General features: G+C 41.6%; 2 protein-coding genes across 5 annotated transcripts in view; one reads left to right on the top strand and one right to left on the bottom strand.

Moving 5' to 3' along the window:
• Positions 1-16,281, top strand: part of LOC138670336 (parapinopsin-like) — a 475,245-nt gene extending 458,964 nt beyond the window's left edge. Inside the window, exon 5 of the mRNA XM_069757574.1 lies at positions 15,657-16,281. Coding sequence (XP_069613675.1) covers positions 15,657-15,902 — 246 coding nt within the window. The 3' untranslated portion in view covers positions 15,903-16,281. The remainder of the gene's footprint in view (positions 1-15,656) is intronic.
• The window catches only part of ST6GAL2 (ST6 beta-galactoside alpha-2,6-sialyltransferase 2), a 238,725-nt gene continuing 216,204 nt past the window's right edge, over positions 1,843-24,363 (bottom strand). For 2 of the 4 annotated variants that reach the window (XM_069757570.1, XM_069757571.1), the window contains exon 7: positions 1,843-4,159. In XM_069757570.1, the coding sequence (XP_069613671.1) occupies positions 3,897-4,159 (263 nt within the window). In that variant the 3' untranslated portion in view covers positions 1,843-3,896. Of the gene's footprint in view, positions 4,160-17,168; positions 17,251-24,363 lie in introns of all 4 variants that reach the window. The other 2 variants (XM_069757572.1, XM_069757573.1) reach the window with 2 other exon arrangements.

The raw sequence follows: 24,363 nt of genomic DNA, 5'->3' as shown, positions 1-24,363 counted from the left end.
CGATGGTTGGCGCTCATAGCAAGTGAACATTTCTGCTACATACAGGCGATCTGATCATCGCCTGTATGTAGCAGAGCCGATCGGACAACTGCAGCTTCTAGTCTCCCATGGAGACTATTGAAGCATGCAAAAAGTAAAAAAAAAAGTTTTTAAAAATACTAAAAAAATAAAAGTTAAATTCACCCCCCTCCCCTTCGACCCATTCAAAATAAAAAAAAAAAAAATCAAACATAGACATATTTGGTATCACTACGTTCAGAATCGCCCGATCTATCAAGATAGAGAAAGAATTAACCTGATCGCTAAACGGCTTACCAATAAAAAAAAGTAAAAACGACAGAATTAAAAATTTTTTTTGGTCATCGCTACATTGCAATAAAATGCAATAACGGGCGATTAAAATATCATATCTACACCAAAAGTTTATGAATAAAAACGTCAGCTTGGCGTGCAAAAATAAGCCCTCACTCATCCCCAAATCATGAAAAATGGAGACGCTACAGGTCTCATAAAATGGCACTATTTTTTTTTTACCAAAGTTTGGATTTTTTTTTCACCACTTCAATATAAAAGAACCTAGACATGTTTGGTACTTACAAACTCGTAATGACCTGGAGAATCATAATGGCAGGTCAGTTTTAGCATTTAATGAACATGGTAAAAAAAAACCTGGAATTGCACTTTTTTCACTTAGAATTTTTTTTCCTGTTTTCCAGTACAAGCTATGTTAAAACCAATGGTATCGTTCAAAATTACAACTTATCCCCCCAAAAATAAGCCCTCACATGGCCATTTTGATGAAAAAAATAAAAAAGTTATGGATCTGGGAAGAAGGGGAGCAAAAAACAGAAATTCAAAAACTGAAATACCCCTGGTTGTTAATGGGTTAACATGTCTATCAATCCTATTTTTTCCATAATTTCACAATTTTTTCTTTTGAGTGTTGCAATTTAATTTTTGGAGAGTTTATTTTTTGTTGCAGCACATCCTAAATACAAGTAGGTTCTTAAGTCTCAGGTGAATGTACGTCTTCTGTATATTACCAAAAACACATGGGCTACTTGCAGAGTGAACAAGTCTGTAGAAACCTGTTCACACGACCAAAGAACTTGAAGACACAAAAGCGCACAGAGAGGTCAAAAAATACTCTGTTGTAAAAAAGTCACAGTAAATAAGCAAGTGTCTGTCAAAAAATGAAAAAATACAGGGTATTTAGTTAATACGTTTTTCTGCAAAAAAGTTTTTTGACAGGCACTTGCTTATTTACTGTGACTTTTTTTTACAACAGAGTATTTTTGACCTCGCTGTGCGCTTTTGTGTCTTCAAGTTCTTTGGTGGTGTGAACAGGTTTCTACAGACTTGTTCACTGTGCAAGTAGCCCATGTGTTTTTGGTTTTATAATTGTTCTCTTGTTTCTACAAGACTGGGGAGTTGACCACTCCTTATGGGTCATTTGCATTGTAGCTGTTCCATCTTGCATGGTCTACATGGATATTTTCTCTCTGAACCCTGTTCATACAGGTACTATACAGATGATCAGGTTTTTAAATACAACAGATAAGGACTATATACATTAGACAGGACTGCTCTATTATGGGTATACCTTGGCGATTGGTGGAGCAGCTTAACATACTTTTTTTTGCAAAAAAATGTATTAACTAAATACCCTGTATTTTTTCATTTTTTGACAGGCACTTGCTTATTTACTGTGACTTTTTTACAACAGAGTATTTTTTTACCTCTCTGTGCGCTTTTGTGTCTTCTTTTCGTCTTCTGTATATTGTCCAACCCAGGCATACTTGGCACGTAGACATACAACAATAAAATGACCCAACTCAGAGCTCAATTAAAAAAATCAAACTGTTTATTTACAAGAAATATTCTATACATTGTGCATACATAAAAATGTACAAAACCAAAATAGAAAAAGAGTTCAAATGTGTACAAACATTGTTCAAAATGATGTTCCTTGAAAACATTTTACAATTTATCAGATGGACGATAAGCCAGAGAGTAAAAAAAAAAAAAAAACTTACCAAAAGACCATCAAAGCTATAAAAAAATTAGTCTGATTCCTAATTGAAAACACTAAGAATACAAAAAGATCAGGTAAAATTTATGAGTGATCCTGCAACTCAGGCTGAAAGAATACAATACATTTATTTGATAAGGATTTTGTAATAATCCATTACATCATGTGGAAAGGAGTACAGATAAACACAGCAATTCTCGACCAGCCACCCAAGCGTATCGACAATCTCTAGACCTGCCACTGAGCAAGTTCACCAGCCAGATTACTGAAGAAAACAATCCAAATCCCCTGCACTGTGATCCTGCTTCAGTGGAGCACGTATGGTCTCCTCGGGGTGTTCTTAATATTACATGTCACCTTTCCATAATGGATACTTGTCATATGACCAATGAATTGCTCACTTGTAGACCGGTACTTAGGATTATCAGGTATAAGTGCAAGGAATCACCCACTTCCGAACTATTCACATAGTTAACCTATATCAGCGGTTGACAAATCCCAGGTAAAGTGCAACCCGAAGAATGGCGATAAGCAATAGTAGACATTTTGTGGGTGCACAGTGTTTTGCAGGTGAGGCAAATGTAATACCTAGAATTCAATTCTACTGTACAATATCTTAGCACCAAATAAGTGCCACATATATTAATACCTCTGTATAAAGCTGTGCTCATGTGGTCACTTGGGTCAAGTAGTAACTTACACCGAACTACTTCTTAACAATTCCCTAGATCATATTTGTCATTACTACCCCTCACCCTCTAAATCTCCTAAATCGTTTGAACATAAATACAGTAAAGAGGAGTCTCGTAAATACTGAAGTCTCCCATTCCACATACTATACTTCTTCCTATCTATCACACTATATTCTAACATGCGATCTTTGCAAAGCAACAGTCTTGCTATTTATTATGCGCTTGGACCAAGTTCCCGGCAACCTAGTCGATTTAACAGTGTTAGTTCAGAAGGGTGAGCATGAGTTTTAGCAGCAGAACAAGACAGACACATTAATACAGAGGTCCAAATAAGCAAAGAGAAAAAAACAAATCACATTTCTAATTAGTTTATGTGCAAAATAACAACCTATCGGAAGGAGGAGTAGACGAGAAAGCCGTCTCCAGACACATCTCATTGGCTTTCCAACCATCTTTTTATTAACACTATGGTTACATATTTCAGTGGTATTTTCTGATTACCAAAACCATGACATACAGTATCAAGAGTCTTCCATCCAATTACTGGCTCGCATGTGAGCATTTTCTGCCTCCTATGTGTCCTATTTATATGGATGGCCCAAGAGACAAATACCTTATTAACACTTCATGTAATAGTTCTTTCTGGGACATCATGTTGGAATGGCTTTCATATTTGTAATGATACGGTACATCATTTCTAATGAGCATGTGTCCATCCGACATGAATATATATCTACTGCTTTGAATGGCCACATAGACGTTTCAATCGCTATCTCGGCTCTAGCACATGAAGGTCACACATTCAGGAAAATGTGTGGATGTATTTATAAATCCACATGAAAGCTTACAGTTCCTTAATGACACAGTAACAATATGGCACATTATGGATCGATGGGGGGAGCAGCTCCTCCAGGTCCACATTAGAATATTGATTCCCCTTCTAACTAGCGCACAATTACCACTTTCTCCGTTCATAGCTGAGTTCACCTTGCTCTGAAGGAGTAGTAATAAATACTCATTGGCTAGACAGATTCCTAAGCCCAGCAACCAATAAGTTTAAGATTAAAGACCAATTCCCTTCAATGGTCTAAGCAATATCTGTTTCAAGTATTGTTGATCTAACAACAGTAGCAAATTATTGCACATCATTTCCAAAGGCAATCAATGCATTCTTATGTAATGTGTTCATTTATGGGACAACGCAGTGCACTGAAGCCTGGCAGAGTGACTTTTCCTTTTCGGAGAAGATTGTCTTCCGTCCCTAGGTTAATTCTTTGTATGAGCATCTTCTCATAGAGGAGCGGATGGTATGCACCCAGTGTACATGCTGCGTCATAATATTGCTCATGGTAGTGGCACAGATCGGTCTGTCGGTAGGACGGGATATATTCATATACGTCCACGTTCTCACACAGGGACATCATAATGAGAATACCTAACAAATAGAAGCACAGAAAAAAGATATAAGAACGGGAGGTTTAATACAGACAGAAATATGTCAACTTTCATCTTATTTTCCATCAAGTTCCTTTCAGCCTATTATATGTGCAAGATATAGATACATTTTTTAAGCAAATATGTTTACCAAGTTTAAATAAAAGGACCTTCTGGTCAGCCTCTTGTACATTTTATAGAACCAGAGTACGCTCAGTGGCATATCCAGGGGGGTACAGCCGGGGCATGTGCCCCAGGGGGGCACCAGCGGGCCGCCTGATGATGCGGCATTGCGACGGTCCAAGGAGGCTCCTCGTCGGCGGCATTCTGCCGCCCCCACATTCAGAGATAATCCCGTTCGTTCTCTGAGCCAGCTGTCAAATTGACAGCCGGCTCAGAGAAAGTGCTGCCTGCGCCTGTGGATCGCTAGTACCCTTCGGTTCGGCTTGCCTTGTGAGACGAGTCCCTTCTCAGTTTAAGCCAGCGCCCCTAACGACCGCTGAGAGGTGCTGACCGCCGCTGGCACTTCCGCATCGGGGAAGCACCAGGCCAGCAGCGGCTGACGTCACTGAGCATGACTGTGACAGGCTGCTGCTGCATTGCGCCGGATGCCGGTATTAGGGTGTAGTGTTGGACAGTCGGTGCCGGCAGTGGTAAGTGCTCCAGACCGCAGCTGCGGGGACCAGGTAATGGAGCTGAAGTCTGAAGACACCGACCGACCGAACTTATAGAATCAGTCAGAAATGATAATGTTTAGTTTGAAATTTAAGGGGGCTGCCTGTTTGGGGTCGGCTATATGGAGCCTGCCTGCATGCATGATAGGGGGAAGGGTCGGGAGCAGCGGCCAGGGGCAACGCAACGGTATGTGTCACTTGTGAGTGTGACTGAGGACTGTCTGAAGCAAAGCCTTAGCCAGGGGCTGGAATCTGAAAGACTGAGGATCATATCATGATATGGGGGGGATGCGGATGGGGGCACAAATCTGGACAGTATGGGGGCACAAATCAGGACATTATGGGGCAGTTTGGAGGGGGGGGGGAGACGCCAAACTGATCCTTTGCCCCGGGTGCAGGAAAGGCTAGATACACCTCTGAGTGCGCTTATTATTTATGATTATTTATTAAATAATATATGAAACAATCAAAGTGGTATTGGTTGGTGGGGTCCCCATCTATCCCAAGAATGAAGGCCTAGTTCCCTCTTATTTGCCTCAATAGAAAATAATCTAGAAAATGGTGACCATTATTCTTGGGATCACTTGGGTCCCAGTGGTCAGACTCCCATTGGTCATATTTTTATAATACATTTAAAGGGAGTCTGTAAGCAGTTTTGCTATGTAATTTGAGAGCAGTGTGATGTAGGGGCAGAGTGCCTGATTTCAGCGATTTATCACTTACTGAGCTGCTTGGTGCAGTTTTGATAGAATCCCTGTTTTCTCTGTAGATGTAGCAGTGGTCAAAATGTTGAGCTGCATTTAACTTTGCACACACCCCTGATTGGCAGCTTCTTGCGTACAGTGTACATTGTGAGCAAGCTGTCAATCAGTGGTGGCATGGGGTTATACAGATTGGCTATACTTCTTTGCATGCAACGTCCATTTCTGCAGTGATAATCTCTGACTGATAAAACACTGATTGTATTGAAACTACAACAATCTGCTCAGAAAGTGACACATCCCACAAATTAGACTCTCTACCCCGTCCTTATGCTGCTTTTGGGTTAAATTGCAATATTCCCTTTAATTGACATGAAAGCATATGGGATACCAAAAATAGTAAATGATTTTTACAAAGCAGCAACCTATCATCAAAGGTTTGGTTATAAACCACTGCCAGGATGCTATAGGGCTTATAGTTAATTAAAAACTCATTTACTGGAAACCAGTTACCATCTCCTAGCCGTTAGCGCACCTTCTCTTTCTTGACGTCCTGCCCACTGCGCAGGTTATTTAAGGTAGAATAGTTGGGCCAACAGAAAGGATAAAATTGAGCACCATCCAAAAGGTTATTGAGAATCGATGTGCTGGTTTATATAACACCAGTTTCGGCAGAGGGAAGCATGAAGTGCTCTAAAATTTCCTGGTAGATGGCTTCGCTGACTTTGGTCTTGATAAAACACAGTGGACCTACACCAGCAGATGACATGGCTCCCCAAACCATCATTGATTGTGGATACTTCACACTAGACCTTGGAAATCAAGGTTCCAGAGTCTGGAGGAAGAGTGTAAAGGCACACAATCCAAGCTGCTTGAGGTCTAGTGTGAAGTTTCCACAATCAGTGATGGTTTGGGGAGCCATGTCATCTGCTGGTGTAGGTCCACTGTGTTTTATCAAGACCAAAGTCAGCGCAGCCGTCTACCAGGAAATTTTAGAGCACTTCATGTTTCCCTCTGCCAGCAAGCATTTTGGAGAGGAAATTTCATTCTCCAGCAGGACTTAGCACCTGTCCACACTGCCAAAAGTATCAATACCTGGTTTAAAAACAGCAGTATCACTGTGCTTGATTGGCCAGCAAACTCTCCTGACCTTAACCCCATAGAGAATCTATGGGGTATCATCAAGAGGAAGATGAGAGACACCAGACCCCACAATGCAGACGAGCTGAAAGCTGCTATCAAAGCAACCTGGGTTTCCATAACACCTCAGCAGTGCCACAGGCTGATCGCCTCCATGCCACGCCGCACTGATGCAGTAACTGAAGCCAAAGGAGCCCCGACCAAGTATTGAGTGCATTTACTGAATATAAATTTCAGTAGGCCAACATAATGGATTTTAAAATATTTTTTTTCAAGCTGGTGTTATAAAGTATTCTAAATTACTGAGATAATGACTTTTGGGTTTTCATTGGCTGTAAGCCATAATGATCAACATTAACAGAAATAAACACTTGAAATAGATCACTCTGTTTGTAATGACTCTATATAATATGTGAGTTTCACTTTTCGTATTGAAGAACTGAAAAAATTTACTTTTTGATGATATTCTAATTTTGTGAGATGCACCTGTAAATGTTTATGCGTTACACACGCTGCAGATATGAGTTGTCAAGGTCCCAATGACTAGAAGCAAGGGACTGCAGGGAGAATAACAGTTCATTTTCTCCCTGTAGCTGCTGCTCCATTCCATTTTTTTAAAATTTGCCATTGGATCTCAGAGGTATGAGCCTTTCTTATTTAGTTCTAATTTTTACGATCTTTACCAAAGAAGAAGACTAAGGAGAGCAGCGGGAATAAAATAAAAGCAATAAATAGCCTTTTGACCTGATGACAGGTCCTCCTTAAGTGGCAGGGGTCTATTGGAAAACATCCCCTTGGGTTTGGCCACTGATTTTGTAAAGAAACTGGCTTGGAACAATTTACTTGTTTGCATAAGCACGTTCAAGCTTTATAATAAATTACATATACACAACATGAAACATTTTCTTAATTGTGTCAAACATTATCGACCTTGATAATTTGATGCACACATTTTACGACAAGCCTATTTTATAAATTATTTACATGCATTAAATACCGTAGTTGTTAGTGTGTAGTCTCTATATATAGCAGGTAACCTGAGAATAAATATTGGACACCAAAAGCTTTCCAACTGCTTGGTTTCCAACTATATCCACCCTTATCGGGCTCTATGAGGCCAAAGCTGTCAAAGAAGAATAGGGGGCGTGAGTGTAGAGGGAAAATATGCAGGTGGGAAGGTAAATTTAACTATGCGGCCCTGCCGAGATGCATCGACCGCCAGTATTTGGTTAGAACCGTCATTTTGTGCTAACAGAGTGCCTTTAATAGAAAAATATTGTGGAATCTGAGGGCTTAGTGACTCTGTGTTATGTCTTTGTAGCTTTCATTATGTGCGGTGTAATAATATTGAGATTAGATATTTGATGGAATTTAGTACAAATTAGGTGTCTTTATGCTTTTAAATGGTTCATTAACAACTTAAGGCCTAGTTCCAAGTTTGTGATTTTTCTTGAACACGGATCGTTATTCAGCAGTGTTTTTTGTCAGTGATTGGTCAGTGTGTCAGTTTTTACCATTCTTGTTTCAGGAGCCCACACCATATAGAGATGGTGCATGGCCACCGTACATGTACTGGCCGCCGTTGGGTGGCTATATGAAACTTGCTCATGTTTGCTGATGTCTAGTGACAGGGAAAAATGGCTGCTGCAGCCAATCACTATCTGTAGTGGTCACATCCCTGTGACTGGACAGTGGGAGCCTGACAGGGTACCCAGTAGTGATGAAACAGGAGAATTGGAGTCCTTCTCATTAACACTTACATTTTCAGTTTGGGTGTTATAATTAACCCATAAACACTGAGCAAAGTTTAGCTCATATGAATATCGTAATATCTTAATTACCAAATGCATACCAGGCAAAGATATGATGCATTTGTATTAATGTTATGAATATAAAGATCCATAAACAGCTGCCCTGCCTGCTGACTGCTTTCATGAAGCAAAAATAAATTTTTCTCTCCATTGTAAAATTGAAAACTAGAAAAATTAATGAACGATTACAGCAAAGATACAGTGGGTAAAATAAGTATTTGATATACTGCTGATTTTGCACGGTTTCCCTCCTACAAAGAATGGAGAGGTCTGAAATTTTTATCGTAGGTACACTTCAACTGTGAGAGACAGAATCTTAAAAAAAAATCCAGAAAATCACATTGTATGATTTTTATATAATACATTTTCATTTTTTTTAAATGAAATAAGTATTGAAAAACAGCACTTAATATTTGGTACAGAATCCTTTGCTTGCTCATACTGTGTATAGAGGGCTGTGGGCCACTATACCGTATATACTCGAGTATAAGCCGAGATTTTCAGCCCAAATTTTTGGGCTGAAAGTGCCCCTCTCGGCTTATACTCGAGTCACGGTAGCGGTGGGGTCGGCGGGTGAGAGGGAGAGGGCACTGAGGCATACTCACCTAGTCCCGGCGATCCTGGCGCTCCCCCTGCCGTCCCACGGTCTCCGGGTGCTGCAGTTCTTCCCCTCTTCAGCGGTCACGTGGGACCGCTCATTAGAAAAATGAATATTGACTCCACTCCCATAGGGGTGGAGCCGCATATTCATTTCTCTAATCAGCGGTAACGGTGACCGCTGATAGAGGAAGAGGCTGCGGCACCGAAGACCAGCTGTCCGGGGGAAGGAGCCGGACGCCGGGACCAGGTAAGTATCGCATATTTATCTGTCCCCCTTCCAGCCACCGGGCGTCGCTCCATCTTCCCGGCGCTGCTCCATCTTCCCGATGTCTCTCGGCACTGACTGTGCAGGTCAGAGGGCGCGATGATGCATATAGTGTGCGCGCCGCCCTCTGCCTGATCAGTCAGTGCGGAGAGACGTCGGGACCGGACGCTGGGGAGCTGCAAGCAAGAGAGGTGAGTATGGCTTTTTTTTTTAATTGCAGCAGCAGCAGCAGCAATGGCACAGCATTCTATGGTACATCAATGGGGCAATAATGAACGGTGCAGAGCACTATATGGTACAGCTATGGAGCAATAATGAACGGTGCAGAGCACTATATGGCACAGCTATGGGGCAATAATGAACGGTGCAGAGCACTATATGGCACAGCTATGGGGCAATAATGAACAGTGCAGAGCACTATATGGCACAGCTATGGGGCAATAATGAACGGTGCAGAGCACTATATGGCACAGCTATGGGGCAATAATGAACATTGCAGAGCACTATATGGCACAGCTATGGGGCAATAATGAACGGTGCAGAGCACTATATGGCACAGCTATGGGGCAATAATGAACGGTGCAGAGCACTATATGGCACAGCTATGGGGCAATAATGAACGGTGCAGAGCACTATATGGCACAGCTATGGGGCAATAATGAACGGTGCAGAGCACTATATGGCACAGCTATGGGGCAATAATGAATGGTGCAGAGCACTATATGGCACAGCTATGGGGCAATAATGAACGGTGCAGAGCACTATATGGCACAGCTTTCTATGGTACATCAATGGGGCAATAATGAACGGTGCAGAGCACTATATGGCACAGCTATGGGACAAAAATGAACGGTGCAGAGCACTATATGGCACAGCTATGGGGCAATAATGAACGGTGCAGAGCACTATATGGCACAGCTATGGGACAAAAATGAACGGTGCAGAGCACTATATGGCACAGCTATGGGGCAATAATGAACGGTGCAGAGCACTATATGGCACAGCTATGGGGCAATAATGAACGGTGCAAAGCACTATATGGCACAGCTATGGGGCAATAATGAATGGTGCAGAGCACTATATGGTACATCAATGGGGCAATAATGAACGGTGCAGAGCACTATATGGCACAGCTATGGGACAAAAATGAACAGTGCAGAGCACTTTATGGCACAGCTATGGGACAAAACTGAACGGTGCAGAGCACTTTATGGCACAGCTATGGGGCAATAATGAACGGTGCAGAGCACTATATGGCACAGCTATGGGGCAATAATGAACGGTGCAGAGCACTATATGGCAGAGCTATGGGGCAATAATGAACGGTGCAGAGCACTATATGGCACAGCTATGGGGCAAAAATAAACGGTGCAGAGCACTATATGGTACTTCAATGGGGCAATAATGAACGGTGCAGAGCACTATATGGCACAGCTATGGGGCAATAATGAACGGTGCAGAGCACTATATGGCACATCTATGGGGCAATAATAAACGGTGCAGAGCACTATATGGCACAGCTATGGGGCAAAAATTAACGGCGCCGAGCACTATATGGCACAGCTATGGGACAATAATGAACGGTGCAGAGCACTATATGGCACAGCTATGGGGCAAAAATGAACGGCGCAGAGCACTTTATGGCACAGCTATGGGGCAATAATGAACAGTGCAGAGCACTATATGGCATCGCTATGGGGCAATAATGAACGGTGCAGAGCATTGTATATGGGGCAATAATGAACGGTGCAGAGCATTGTATATGGGGCACAGCTTTATATGGAGCATCTATGGGGCAATAATGAACTGTATGGAGCATTATATGTGGCACATTTTTATATAGAGCATCTTATGGGGCCCATCATGAACTGTATAGAGCATTATTTGGGGCTCCTGATTCAATATGGATATTCAAAAACACTTAACCTACTGATATCTCAATTAATTTTACTTTTATTGGTATCTATTTTTATTTTTGACAGTAACCGGTAGCTGCTGCATTTTCCACCCTAGGCTTATACTCGAGTCAATAAGTTTTCCCAGTTTTTTGTGGCAAAATTAGGGGGGTCGGCTTATACTCGGGTCGGCTTATACTCGAGTATATACGTACTATGTAGAGATGGGTATGAGGACATCTTACCATGTTGTTGGGGCATTTATCTCTGCTTGGATGACTCTGGGGTCACCTGACTATGCTTGTATGGGGAATTCACTGTTAGGGTAACATTCTGTATGTGGGAGGGACATTTTTGGGGGGCATGATACTCACAGGGAGCCATGAGAGTGGCATCGTAGTAGGTGAAAACAGTATGTGGCTTCAGTAAGGGCACAATTACTGTGTACTTACTGCAACACATGTCCATTCCCTGTTAATAATATGTGTGAGGTATGAACTTCTGTGACTGTGCGTAAGCGCCAAGCCCTCTCCTACTCTGCAGAATACATTTTTTTTCTTTTAGGAAGGGTCTTGGGGCCATTAGGATTTTTGCTATGGGGTTTCATGATTTATGTCTATGCCCCTGATGCAAATGAGAATATGTGAATATGTGTGTGTGTATATATATATAATTCCCATAATTTCCCACGGGATCAATAAAGTGTATCGTATCGTATCGTATATATGATTTTTTTGTATATTTCTTAGTGTACCTTTACTAATTGAGAAAACATGTATTGAAAGTAACCCCACACTTAAGGGAATCAATAGGTTCAAACTTCCATAGCGTCCATATGGGCGCGTAGGTCATAAAAAGTTGAAGAAAACTATAAACTGATATCTGCAATCTGATGTCTTATTTCTTTTTTGTGTATTGGAACAACACAAAAACAGAGAAAAAAAGACAAACTAGACATAATTTCACACAACCCCAAAAATAGGCCGGACAAAATTGTTGGCACCTTTCCAAAATTGTGGGTAAACAACTTTGTTTCAAGCATGTGATGCTTGCTCAAACTCACCTGTGGCAAGTAACAGGTGTGGGCAACATGAAAATCACACCTGAAGCCAGATAAAATAGGCTGAAGTTAACTAAATCTTTGCATTGTGTGTCTGTGTGTGCCACACTAAGCATGAAGCACCCAGAAATGGATGGAAACAAAGCCCTGGAGAGTCCAATAAGTCTGGATCTAAATCCCATTGAGAGCTTATAATTGCTGTTGGGAGAAGGCACCCTTCAAATATGTGAGACCTGGAGAAGTTTCCAAAGGAAGAGTGGTCCAAAATTTCATTCCAGAGGTGTAAGAAGCTTGTTGAGGGTTATAGGAAACGATTAATTGCATTTTTTCCCCATTTTTGGGGTTTCGTGTAAAATTATGTCCACTTTGCCTTTATTCCCTGTTAGGTGTCGAGCTCCCACCGCTGCACAGGGGGAATCTCGAACCACCTCCGTTGTAGTCTCCCATTTTTCTCCAGCCGCAGTGGAGACTGCTCAGCAGAGACGTCGGTCCCAGCGTCTGGCTCAGGCAGATACTGTGCACTTGGTTACTGCTGAATAGTGTTGAGCGATACCGTCCGATACTTGAAAGTATCGGTATCGGATAGTATCGGCCGATACCCGAAAAATATCGGATATCGCCGATACCGATATCCGATACCAATACAAGTCAATGGGACATCAAGTATCGGAAGGTATTCTCATGGTTCCCAGGGTCTGAAGGAGAGGAAACGTATCATAAGCCGCGACGTCACCGCAAGCTATAAACGCGCTCATTTTTAAAAATGAGCGCGTTAATGGCTTTCAAAGACGTAGCGGCTTGTGATTGGTCGCAGCCACGCGACCAATCACAAGCAGCGACGTCACCGCAAGCTATTAACGCGCTCATTTTTAAAAATGAGCGCGGTAATGACTTTCAAAGACGTAGCGGCTTGTGATTGGTCGCGGCCACGCGACCAATCACAAGCCGCGACGTCACCGCAAGCTATTAACGCGCTCATTTTTAAAAATGAGCGCGTTAATGACTTTCAAAGACGTAGCGGCTTGTGATTGGTCGCGTGGCCTGCCGGTTACCCGCGCTGAGTCCAGGGGCCGCCGGAGAGGTAAATATATCAATATTTTTTATTTTAATTCTTTATTTTACACATCTCTATGTATCCGATACCGATACCCGATACCACAAAAGTATCGGATCTCGGTATCGGAATTCCGATACCGCAAGTATCGGCCGATACCCGATACTTGCGGTATCGGAATGCTCAACACTACTGCTGAATTTCTAGACTCAGCCATTGTAGCCAGCACTGTTCAGCGGTGAGCAGACATTCCTTGGACTAAAGGTACCTTCACACTGAACAACATTACAATGATAACGATAGCGATCCGTGACATTGCAGCGTCCTGGATAGCGATATCATTGTGTTTGTCACGCAGCAGCGATCTGGATCCTGCTGTGACATCACTGGTCGGAGCTAGAAGGCCAGAACTTTATTTCGTTGCTGGATCACCCGCTGACATCGCTGAAACGGCGTGTGTGACGCCGATCCAGTGATGTGTTCACTGGTAACCAGGGTAAGTATCGGGCTACTAAGCGCAGGGCCGCGCTAAGTAACCCGATGTTTACCCAGGTTACCATTGTAAATGTAAAAAAAAAAAAAAACACATACTCACATTCCGGTGCCTATCACGTCCCCGGCGTCCGCTTCCTTGCACTCCTCCTGCATCCTGTGTCAGCGCCGGCCGTAAAGCAGAGCACAGCGGTGACGTCACCGCTCTGCTTTATGGCCGGCGGTTACACCGGATGCAGGAGGAGTGCAGGGAAGCGGACGCCGGGGACGTGACAGGCACCGGAATGTATGTGTTTTTTTTTTTTACATTTACAATGGTAACCAGGGTAAACATCGGGTTACTAAGCGCTGCCCTGCGCTTAGAAACCCGATGTTTACCCTGGTTACCCGGGGACTTCGGCATCATTGGTCGCTGGAGAGCTGTCTGTGTGACAGCTCTCCAGCGACCACACAAGGACTTTCCAACGATCACAGCCAGGTCGTATCACTGGTCGTGATCATTGGAAAGTTGCTGAGTGTGACGGTACCTTTAGTCCTGCTTTTCTTCTACTGAGCATGCCCAAGGGATGACCTCTCATTGGAGGTCAGGGCTCACATGCTCAGGTCCTATAGCAGCTCCTATTGGACCACTAGGAAGGTCCCGGAGAGCTACCTCTATAAAAGGTTCGCATGGCCGCACGGCCATGCGATAGTATAAACTTGGTAACGTGTGTAGATGAATGACTGTTGATAGATGAAAGGTCCTTAATCATTCCCATTCCTAGCGTTGTTGACTGCTCGCGAATGGTGGAAGCTATCTAGCACCCGACAGTGCTACCTGTACACCTAGCACACATTACAGTACCTTTTGTAGTGCCCACTTATACGGCACCGTGCGCAATCAATGTGCTTTCCTGACAGCCTGTCAGTGTAGGGTGCGAATTCCCGCTTGGACTCTGCATCTGACTCGGGGCCTCCTCAGGCGCAGGCTCAAAAGCCACCGAGGGTCAGAGCAAGTCCAATCACCAGATTACTGGGGGTGATTCATAGGGATCCCACTAGTGTCTTGCAGCTGCACCCTGTATCCCAAGGGCGCAGCGTATTTTGGCGGCTCTGTGAAGCAACAGAGTTTGCTACTATTCACACGGGGTGAAGTCTAACCCTCGTGTGAACAAGTGTCCATCAGCCATTACTTAGCAGCAGGTACCATCTCTGCACGGTGGACCCCGGGCTGCAAACGCACCTCATATCTACCTCTTTATTATTTGGTGTGTTCCGCTAGCCCTAACAAAGGGGTTCTCTTGGCAAAAGACATTGATGACCTATCTCTAGGATAGGTCATTGATATTAGATTAATACCTGCACTTCTGCCAATTAGCTGTAATAATCTCTGTCAATTGTATCTAGAGAGGCCACTAGGCGGGTTCTGCCCGGGACTATGTATCACATACATCACGGCAGTTTCCGGCTCAGAAACCGGCAAATCCTCGCAGCGCACAGTGTGCCCTGGGGAAATTCATAAGTCTGCAATCACATTCAGAGATGAAGAAAGAGAAGCTAGCTCGAATGTGACCATAAGTATTTAAATCATATAATCACATGATGACCGATGGAACCGATAAGCAGGAAATATTGTAAGATACAGTCCTTGACGAAAATTAGTCCTGGTCTGAAAAAAACTTTTAATGATAATGCATTGGATTTGCATACATGATTGGTGAGCACTCGGAATCTAGCTTATGGTGGGCTCGATGTCCCTCATCTGACACTATAGATATACTGAATGTGGTTATGTATGTTAACATTATTCTATTCTTCTCCTTCTAGTTTTACAAATGCTTCCTGTTACTCTTTAACTGTCATCCATCATCGCCGATTGATGGGAGATCCTTATGCCAATCAAACCTAACTGTTATTCAGCTCAACCAAAGACACAACAGCAGCGTTGCCCCTAAAGAAACAATAATCCCCGGAAGCGCCGAGAATGATCCATTCATATCATGTCAAGAAAAAGAAACATATGACTTAAACCAACGCACCTCAAAGGAAAATGAAGACCATTCTGTTATGTGAATTCCATTTAATGATTTCTTTAGAAGTTTATCAATGAAGTTAATTTTATATGAACCAAAGAAACGAAGGTCATGTAAGATTTGCTATGTGGGAACTAAAATCATGTCAACAGCCATTACGGATAATATTGCAATGAGTTATATGTATAGGCTAGTATATACAACTATGAGTATCATATGTACACAGAAAACTGATAGAATCTGAGGCAGATAAAAGAGATTGATACCAATTGATTAAGTCATTTAATGAAAACATTTGTATATCATCAAGACAATGAGACTTTATTATGCAAGCCAGGTGTACTTTGTGAGGTTTAGATACAATTACTTGTATATATTATATAGATTTGTTTCTGATTTCATAAAACCATCTAAGCAAATGTGATGTTATATGATAAACAGTGTTGTTCTTGGGTAATGATTTAAGACCTTTCTAAGAAGGGTTTTTGGCTCAAATGTTAGGGTATCTGTCTTCAAAGTTTGGTCATTAAAAGACCACTAGGATGTAGTAGGACTCATAAATAGGAGTCATTCTGTAGATGTACAGAACATCTGATCATCTTCTCCATTCTAGTTCACGCCGTTCTTGTCAATTGGGTGGTGCTGCAGCATCAACTAGTTATGGCCTCCCTGTTGTCATCACCTACTCAATGTTAACTGACATCTTGATCAACACAGCTAGAGTTGACTTCACATACGTGACAGGAGATCAACCAAGGAAGAGTGACCAGTCTCTGCTGCGGCACTGCCCAGATGACTGTTGAGAGTTGTGTAAGGCGGTTTTATGACATCAATTTTTCAATCCTAGTAACAATGTTAATTTGAACATGGGGGGGCATCTACCAACTTATCTAAGAGCTCTATTTCCCAGCTTTGATAACATATTCCATTAAAGTGAAGTTTGTTGATATAAAATGGCTGTCCAAATCAGGCATGGCTCCTTGTATGGCACATAGCCCTAATAAAACTAGACTCTTGTGTACAAACACGCTGTTCTATTTGCCAGAAATCATTATTTAGATATGATAATAAGGTGCTCAGTGCACCCTTGTCATGGCCAAGCAGATCACTGAACCTTCCCATCTACTTGTTTTGCATCAATCTTTTCCTCGTTTTCCTTGATTTCAGGAGCCAGAAAAGGGAGGAGACCGATGAAAAACAAGGAGGTGAGAAGGTGTACCCAATTTCTCGACCTCACATATCTTACATAACATATCTGAGTAAAGAACAATTTCTTGTTAATGCAGAAACAGGTGTGGAAAAATACCTTCTTACTTGGGCTATGTCCTCTAAGAGGTGCTGCTGTGTTTCGTTTGAACAGTCATTTTGTGTGACACACGCCCTGTAATCTAATAACGAATCAACATTTATAAAATAAAGATTAAACAACAACCACAAGACGGATTTCAACAACTAAGATATCATTTTAATCAGTATAACGGTGCTGACCTGACACGGTCTGTAGGTTACTGTGCACGATCCTGCTGACAGGTTCCCTTTATGGAAATTCTGTTGCAGGTTACCTGTATCAATTTAGGCTGTAAGGCAGAACATTTCTGCAGTGGATTGGCAAATATTACCATAGACTCTGAATTAAAAACAAATCGGTATTGTTGTAATTGGCTTTGTAACAGACCCTCAGTCAAGATGTGAACTGCAACCATAACATTGACCACAAAATACGGCCACTATAGAGTAAAGTGAATAAGCGCTAAACAGAAGCTGTGTCTCGCCACACACGTTATTTTAAAAAAAGATTATGTAGATTTCATGTACCATTTTAGCATAATATTTTAATTCCGTTGCATTTTTTGCTATTTGAGTGATTATTGGTTATAGTGAATAGTTTATAGATCACACAGGAGATCGTGTAGTTGTCCTGGTCCCACTAATGTTCGCTGTTGGTTCCCTTACTGTTACCTAGCTGTAGATCAGTCATTCTAAGCCTAAAGAACATGGGATACCCATCTCTGTATGCAGAGTAAGGGCTTTCACATAATAACTACATGTGATTTTACGATATTTTACATATTTTTTGACTTTTTTTTTTATCATTTTCTTCCAAGTTCCTGTACGGGAACAACAAACTAGAAGGTAAAAGAGCAATTTGTAAACAGATGGCATCCGGGCCAAGATGTAGCATCGTCTCATTTACTGCACTACTGATCTGCAGGAGATAGCCTGTAAATAGCTCTAAAATACTGCAGAGAGGACGATTCTGCAGCGAGGATAGCGGGAGCTCTATCAGCAGGTAACATATGGGACGGGCAGTTTGGTTAATTTCATGCACAGTAGACAAATAGGCCATGTACGATTATTTTTTCCTGTCCTTCTATGGAATTTTACAGCACAAAATTGCAGCATTTTACTCGTTGACTGTGATGTGTAATGAATAGTTTTGTAAATGGCATGAATATAATATGAAATTCACGAGGACAATCTAAAAAAGGTTCCATTTTTAGATGTAATTTAAACTGTGTTATTTATGTGAATTTTTTATGGATTTTATTGTAAAATGCTAGGATGTGAAAACTTAAGCAAAAAATGAACATTTTGTGTCGTGGAGATGTGTATTTTTCTTCTTTTATTTAATACGCACAAAGCTTGAGGTATAAATGACATGCTAAAAAGTACTGGGAAACCTACACATTACACCTAAAGAATTTTTTATAACTTCACATTCTGAATCGATATGAATTAATAGGCAGCTGGTTCCCCATATGCAGCTGAAACAGCTTCCACTCTTCTGGGATGACGTTCTACAAGATTTTGGTATCTGCAGGAGTTTTTGGCAGTTCTCTCACTTGTGTGGTCAGACTCTTATGTTGGACGAGGGGCCTGGATTGAAATCTCCATTATTATCGGTCACAAAGGTGTTAGAAAGATGTGAGGTCACAGCTCTGTGTGGGCCAGTCATGCTCCTTTACGCCAACATCACCCAACCATGCCTTTAGGAAACTTGCTTTGTCGACTAGGACATAGTCAGGCTGGAAAAGAAAAGCAAGCTCTCCAAACTGTTTCTACAAGTTGGAAGTATACAACTGTCCAAAATGTCAATGTATACTGATACAATAATACTTAGTTTAACTGGAACTAAGGGGCCTAGGTCAACCCCTGGAAAACGGTGATACAGAGTATATCGTAGCACTACGGTGAAGGTGCACAAGTGGGTTCCCAGGCCCAAAGTGTAATAATATAAAACTTGGCACTCAACTTAGTTGTTTGCAATCCATTAATATTTTAATACAGTCCTGTCACAGTAACATGAGACGTTTCGGTGCTATATGGACCTTCCTCAGTCCACCTGCTGTAAAGATAGGAATATAGACAGTTTTTAACTGTATACTGTGGAGTCAGGTCTCAGCAGAAAATTGCTTTGATCCAGATAAAGAGATAGTGGGTAGCGTCTGTTTCTCCTGCACCAACGCGGTGTCCGCCGCTAGTTGGATCTTCATCTTGATCAAAGCAATTTTCTGCTGAGACCTGACTCCATAGTATACAGTTAAACATTCCACTGTAGATATTCCGATCTTTACAGCAGTCGGACGGTCCATATAGCACCGAAACGTCTCATGTTACTGTGACAGGACTGCATTAAAATATTACTGGATTGCAAAAAACTTTATTGATATAGTCATGTGTGCATTACGTGCCTTTTTAGTTTGCATCCGCAGAAGAAACATTAAAAACATATATATATATTTTCGGCATCTAATACAATTCTGTGGTGAAAATCCAGAGATAAAACACAGTGAACCTGCCAGTAACATGCATATTTACCACAGGATAAACTGACATGTTGTGAATTGCAAACATGCATTTCAGGTCAGTTTAAGCAGCGTCAAAAAGTACAGTGACATGAGATTTCCATAAATCCCATGCACTTTCCTGGAACTGTAAGATGCTGCATTTCTTCCTCAGAAAAAAATACACAGCATCAAAAACTCACCAAAACCTCATTGTGGGAACTTAGCCTTAAAGGATATTTTCTCTGTTAAAACTTGTATTACTAGAAGAATAGTTGATGAATGATTTAATAGCATGACAGAACATTTATCACTGTACTAATTCTTACACTTCAATCATCAATATATATAGTTTTAAGATAAAAATGCTTCTTTTACACTTTAATAATGGCTTAACCCCTTTACCCCCAAGGGTGGTTTGCACGTTAATGACCGGGCCAATTTTTACAATTCTGACCACTGTCCCTTTATGAGGTTATAACTCTGGAACGCTTCAATGGATCCTGGTGATTCTGACACTGTTTTCTCGTGACATATTGTACTTCATGACAATGGTAAAAATTCTTTGATAGTACCTGCGTTTATTTGTGAAAAAAACGGAAATTTGGCGAAAATTATGAAAATTTCGCAATTTTCCAACTTTGAATTTTTATGCAATTAAATCACAGAGATATGTCACACAAAATACTTAATAAGTAACATTTCCCACATGTCTACTTTACATCAGCACAATTTTGGAACCAAAATTTTTTTTTGTTAGGGAGTTATAAGGGTTAAAAGTTGACCAGCAATTTCTCATTTCTACAACACCATTTTATTTTAGGGACCACATCTCATTTGAAGTCATTTTGAGGGGTCTATATGATAGAAAATACCCAAGTGTGACACCATTCTAAAAACTACACCCCTCAAGGTGCTCAAAACCATATTCAAGAAGTTTATTAACCCTTCTGGTGCTTCACAGGAATTTTTTGAATGTTTAAATAAAAATGAACATTTAACTTTTTTTCACAAAAAATTTAATTCAGCTCCAATTTGTTTTATTTTACCAAGGGTAACAGGAGAAAATGGACCCCAAACATTGTTGTACAATTTGTCCTGAGTATGCCAATACCCCACATGTGGGGGTAAACCACTGTTTGGGCGCATGGCAGAGCTCGGAAGCGAAGGAGTGCCATTTGACTTTTCAATGCAAAATTGACTGGAATTGAGATGGGACGCCATGTTTCATTTGGAGAGCCCCTGATGTGGCTAAACATTGAAACCCCCCACAAGTGACACCATTTTGGAAAGTAGACCCCCTAAGGAACTTATCTAGAGGTGTGGTGAGCACTTTGACCCACCAAGTGCTTCACAGAAGTTTATAATGTAGAACCGTAAAAATAAAAAATCATATTTTTTCACAAAAATTATCTTTTCGCCCCCAATTTTTTATTTTCCCAAGGGTAAGAGAAGAAATTGGACCCCAAAAGTTGTTGTACAATTTGTCCTGAGTACGCTGATAGCCCATATGTGGGGGTAAACCACTGTTTGGGCAGATGGGAGAGCTCGGAAGGGAAGGAGCGCCGTTTGACTTTTCAATGCAAAATTGACAGGAATTGAGATGGGACGCCATGTTGCGTTTGAAGAGCCACTGATGTGCCTAAACATTGAAACCCCCCACAAGTGACACCATTTTGGAAAGTAGACCCCCTAAGGAACTTATCTAGAGGTGTGGTGAGCACTTTGACCCACCAAGTGCTTCACAGAAGTTTATAATGCAGAGCCGTAAAAATAAAACAAAATTTTTTTCCCACAAAAATTATTTTTTTAGCCCCCAGTTTTGTATTTTCCTGAGGGTAACAGGAGAAATTGGACCCCAAAATTTGTTACCCAATTTGTCCTGAGTGCGATGATACACCATATGTGGGGGGAACCACTGTTTGGGCACATGGGAGGGCTCAGAAGGGAAGGAGTGCCATTTGAATGCAGACTTAGATGGAATGGTTTGCAGGTGTCACATTGCGTTTGCAGAGCCCCTAATGTACCGAAACAGTAGAAACCCCCCACAAGTGACACCATTTTGGAAAGTAGACCCCCTTAGGAACTTATCTAGATGTGTGCTGAGCGCTTTGACCCACCAAGGGCTTCACAGAAGTTTATAATGGAGAGCCGTAAAAATAAAACAAAAATTTTTTCCCACAAAAATTATTTTTTAGCCCCCAGTTTTGTATTTTCCCGAGGGTAACAGGAGAAATTCGACCCCACAATTTGTTGTCCAATTTGTCCTGAGTGCGCTGATACCCCATATGTGGGGGGGAACCACTGTTTGGGCGCATGGGAGGGCTCGGAAGGGAAGGAGCTCCATTTGGAATGAGGACTTAGATGGAATGGTCTGCAGGTGTCACATTGCATTTGCAGAGCCCCTAATGTACCTAAACAGTAGAAACCTCCCACAAGTGACACCATTTTGGAAACTAGACCCCCTAAGGAACTCATCTAGATGTGTTGTGATAGCTTTGATCCCCCAAGTGTTTCACTACAGTTTGTAACGCAGAGCCGTGAAAATTAAAAAAAAAAATATTTCCCCCCAAAAATTATTTTTTAGCCCCCAGTTTTGTATTTTCCCGAGGGTAAGAGGAGAAATTCGACCCCAAAAGTTGTTGTCCAATTTGTCCTGAGTACGCTGATACCCCGTATGTTGGGGGAAACCACCGTTTGAGCGCATGGCAGAGCTCGGAAGGGAAGGAGCGCCATTTGGAATGCAGACTTAGATGGAATGGTCTGCAGACGTCACATTGCGTTTGCAGAACCCCTAATGTACCTAAACAGTAGAAACCCCCCACAAGTGACCCCATATTGGAAACTAGACCCCCCAGGGAACTAATCTAGATGTGTTGTGAGAACTTTGAACCCCCAAGTGTTTCACTACAGTTTATAACGCAGAGCCGTGAAAATAAAAAATCTTTTTTTTTTCCCACAAAAAATATGTTTTAGCCCCGAGTTTTGTATTTTCCCAAGGGTAACAGGAGAAATTGGACCCCAAAAGTGGTTGTCCTATTTGTTCTGAGTACGCTGATACCCCATATGTTGGGGTAAACCCCTGTTTGGGCACACGGGAGAGCTCGGAAGGGAAGGAGCACTGTTTTACTTTTTCAACGCAGAATTGGCTGAAATTGAGATCGGACGCCATGTCGCATTTGGAGAGCCCCTGATGTGCCTAAACAGTGGAAACCCCCCAATTATAACTGAAACCCTAATCCAAACACACCCCTAACCCTAATCCCAACAGTAACCCTAACCACACCTCTAACCCAGACACACCCCTAACCCTAATCCCAACCCTATTCCCAACCATAAATGTAATCTAAACCCTAACTGTAACTTTAGCCCCAACCCAAACTGTAGCCCTAACCCTAGCCCTAACCCTAATCCTAACCCTAGCCCTAACCCTAGCCCTAACCCTAGCCCTAACCCTAGCCCTAACCCTAGCCCTAGCCCTAACCCTAGCCCTAACCCTAGCCCTAACTCTAACCCTAGCCCTAATGGGAAAATGGAAATAAATACATTTTTTTAATTTTTCCCTAACTAAGGGGGTGATGAAGGGGCGTTTGATTTACTTTTATAGCGGATTTTTATGATTGGCAGCCGTCACACACTGAAAGACGCTTTTTATTGCAAAAAATATTTTTTGCGTTACCATATTTTGAGAGCTATAATTTTTCTATATTTTGGTCCACAGAGTCATGTGAGGTCTTGTTTTTTGCGGGACAAGTTGACGTTTTTATTGGTAACATTTTCGGGCACGTGACATTTTTTGATCGCTTTTTATTCCGATTTTTGTGAGGCAGAATGACCAAAAACCAGCTATTCATGAATTTCTTTTGGGGGAGGCGTTTATACCGTTCCGCGTTTGGTAAAATTGATAAAGCAGTTTTATTCTTCGGGTCAGTACGATTACAGCGACACCTCATTTATATCATTTTTTTAGGTTTTGGCGCTTTTATACGATAAAAACTATTTTATAGAAAAAATAATTATTTTGGCATCGCTTTATTCTCAGGACTATAACTTTTTTATTTTTTTGCTGATGATGCTGTATGGCGGCTCGTTTTTTGCGGGACAAGATGATGTTTTCAGCGGTACCATGGTTATTTATATCTGTCTTTTTGATCGCGTGTTATTCCACTTTTTGTTCGGCGGTATGATAATAAAGCGTTGTTTTTTGCCTCGTTTTTTTTTTTTTTTCTTACGGTGTTTACTGAAGGGGTTAACTCGTGGGCCAGTTTTATAGGTCGGGTCGTTACGGACGCGGCGATACTAAATATGTGTACTTTTATTGTTTTTTTTTTTTATTTAGATAAAGAAATGTATTTATGGGAATAATATTTTTTTTTTTTTTCATTATTTTGGAATATTTTTTTTAATTTTTTTAAACTTTAGGTATCACACCATCGGTGGAGACATGTACACATCTGCCCAAGGAGACAATTCGCAGCTTTCTCTTCAATGGTAACGATGGCATGCACTTCACCAGTCACTTAGAATTGTTGAAATCTAACCTGAATACAAACTAATGGATTCAGAGCTTAAAGGGAGCCTGTCAGCGTGGTAAGGGCAGTATGAAATAGTGACAGACTACTGGTTACACTCAATTGTATCTTAATGAGAAGAGCTGAGGCTTTTCGGAGCAAACATCATTTTAAAAATGTGCCGTGAGCAGGCAGACGTGTCCCT

This window comes from Ranitomeya imitator, chromosome 3, assembly GCF_032444005.1.
Source record: "Ranitomeya imitator isolate aRanImi1 chromosome 3, aRanImi1.pri, whole genome shotgun sequence".
NCBI lineage: Eukaryota > Metazoa > Chordata > Amphibia > Anura > Dendrobatidae > Ranitomeya > Ranitomeya imitator.
This window is presented reverse-complemented; position numbering and strand designations above follow the sequence as displayed.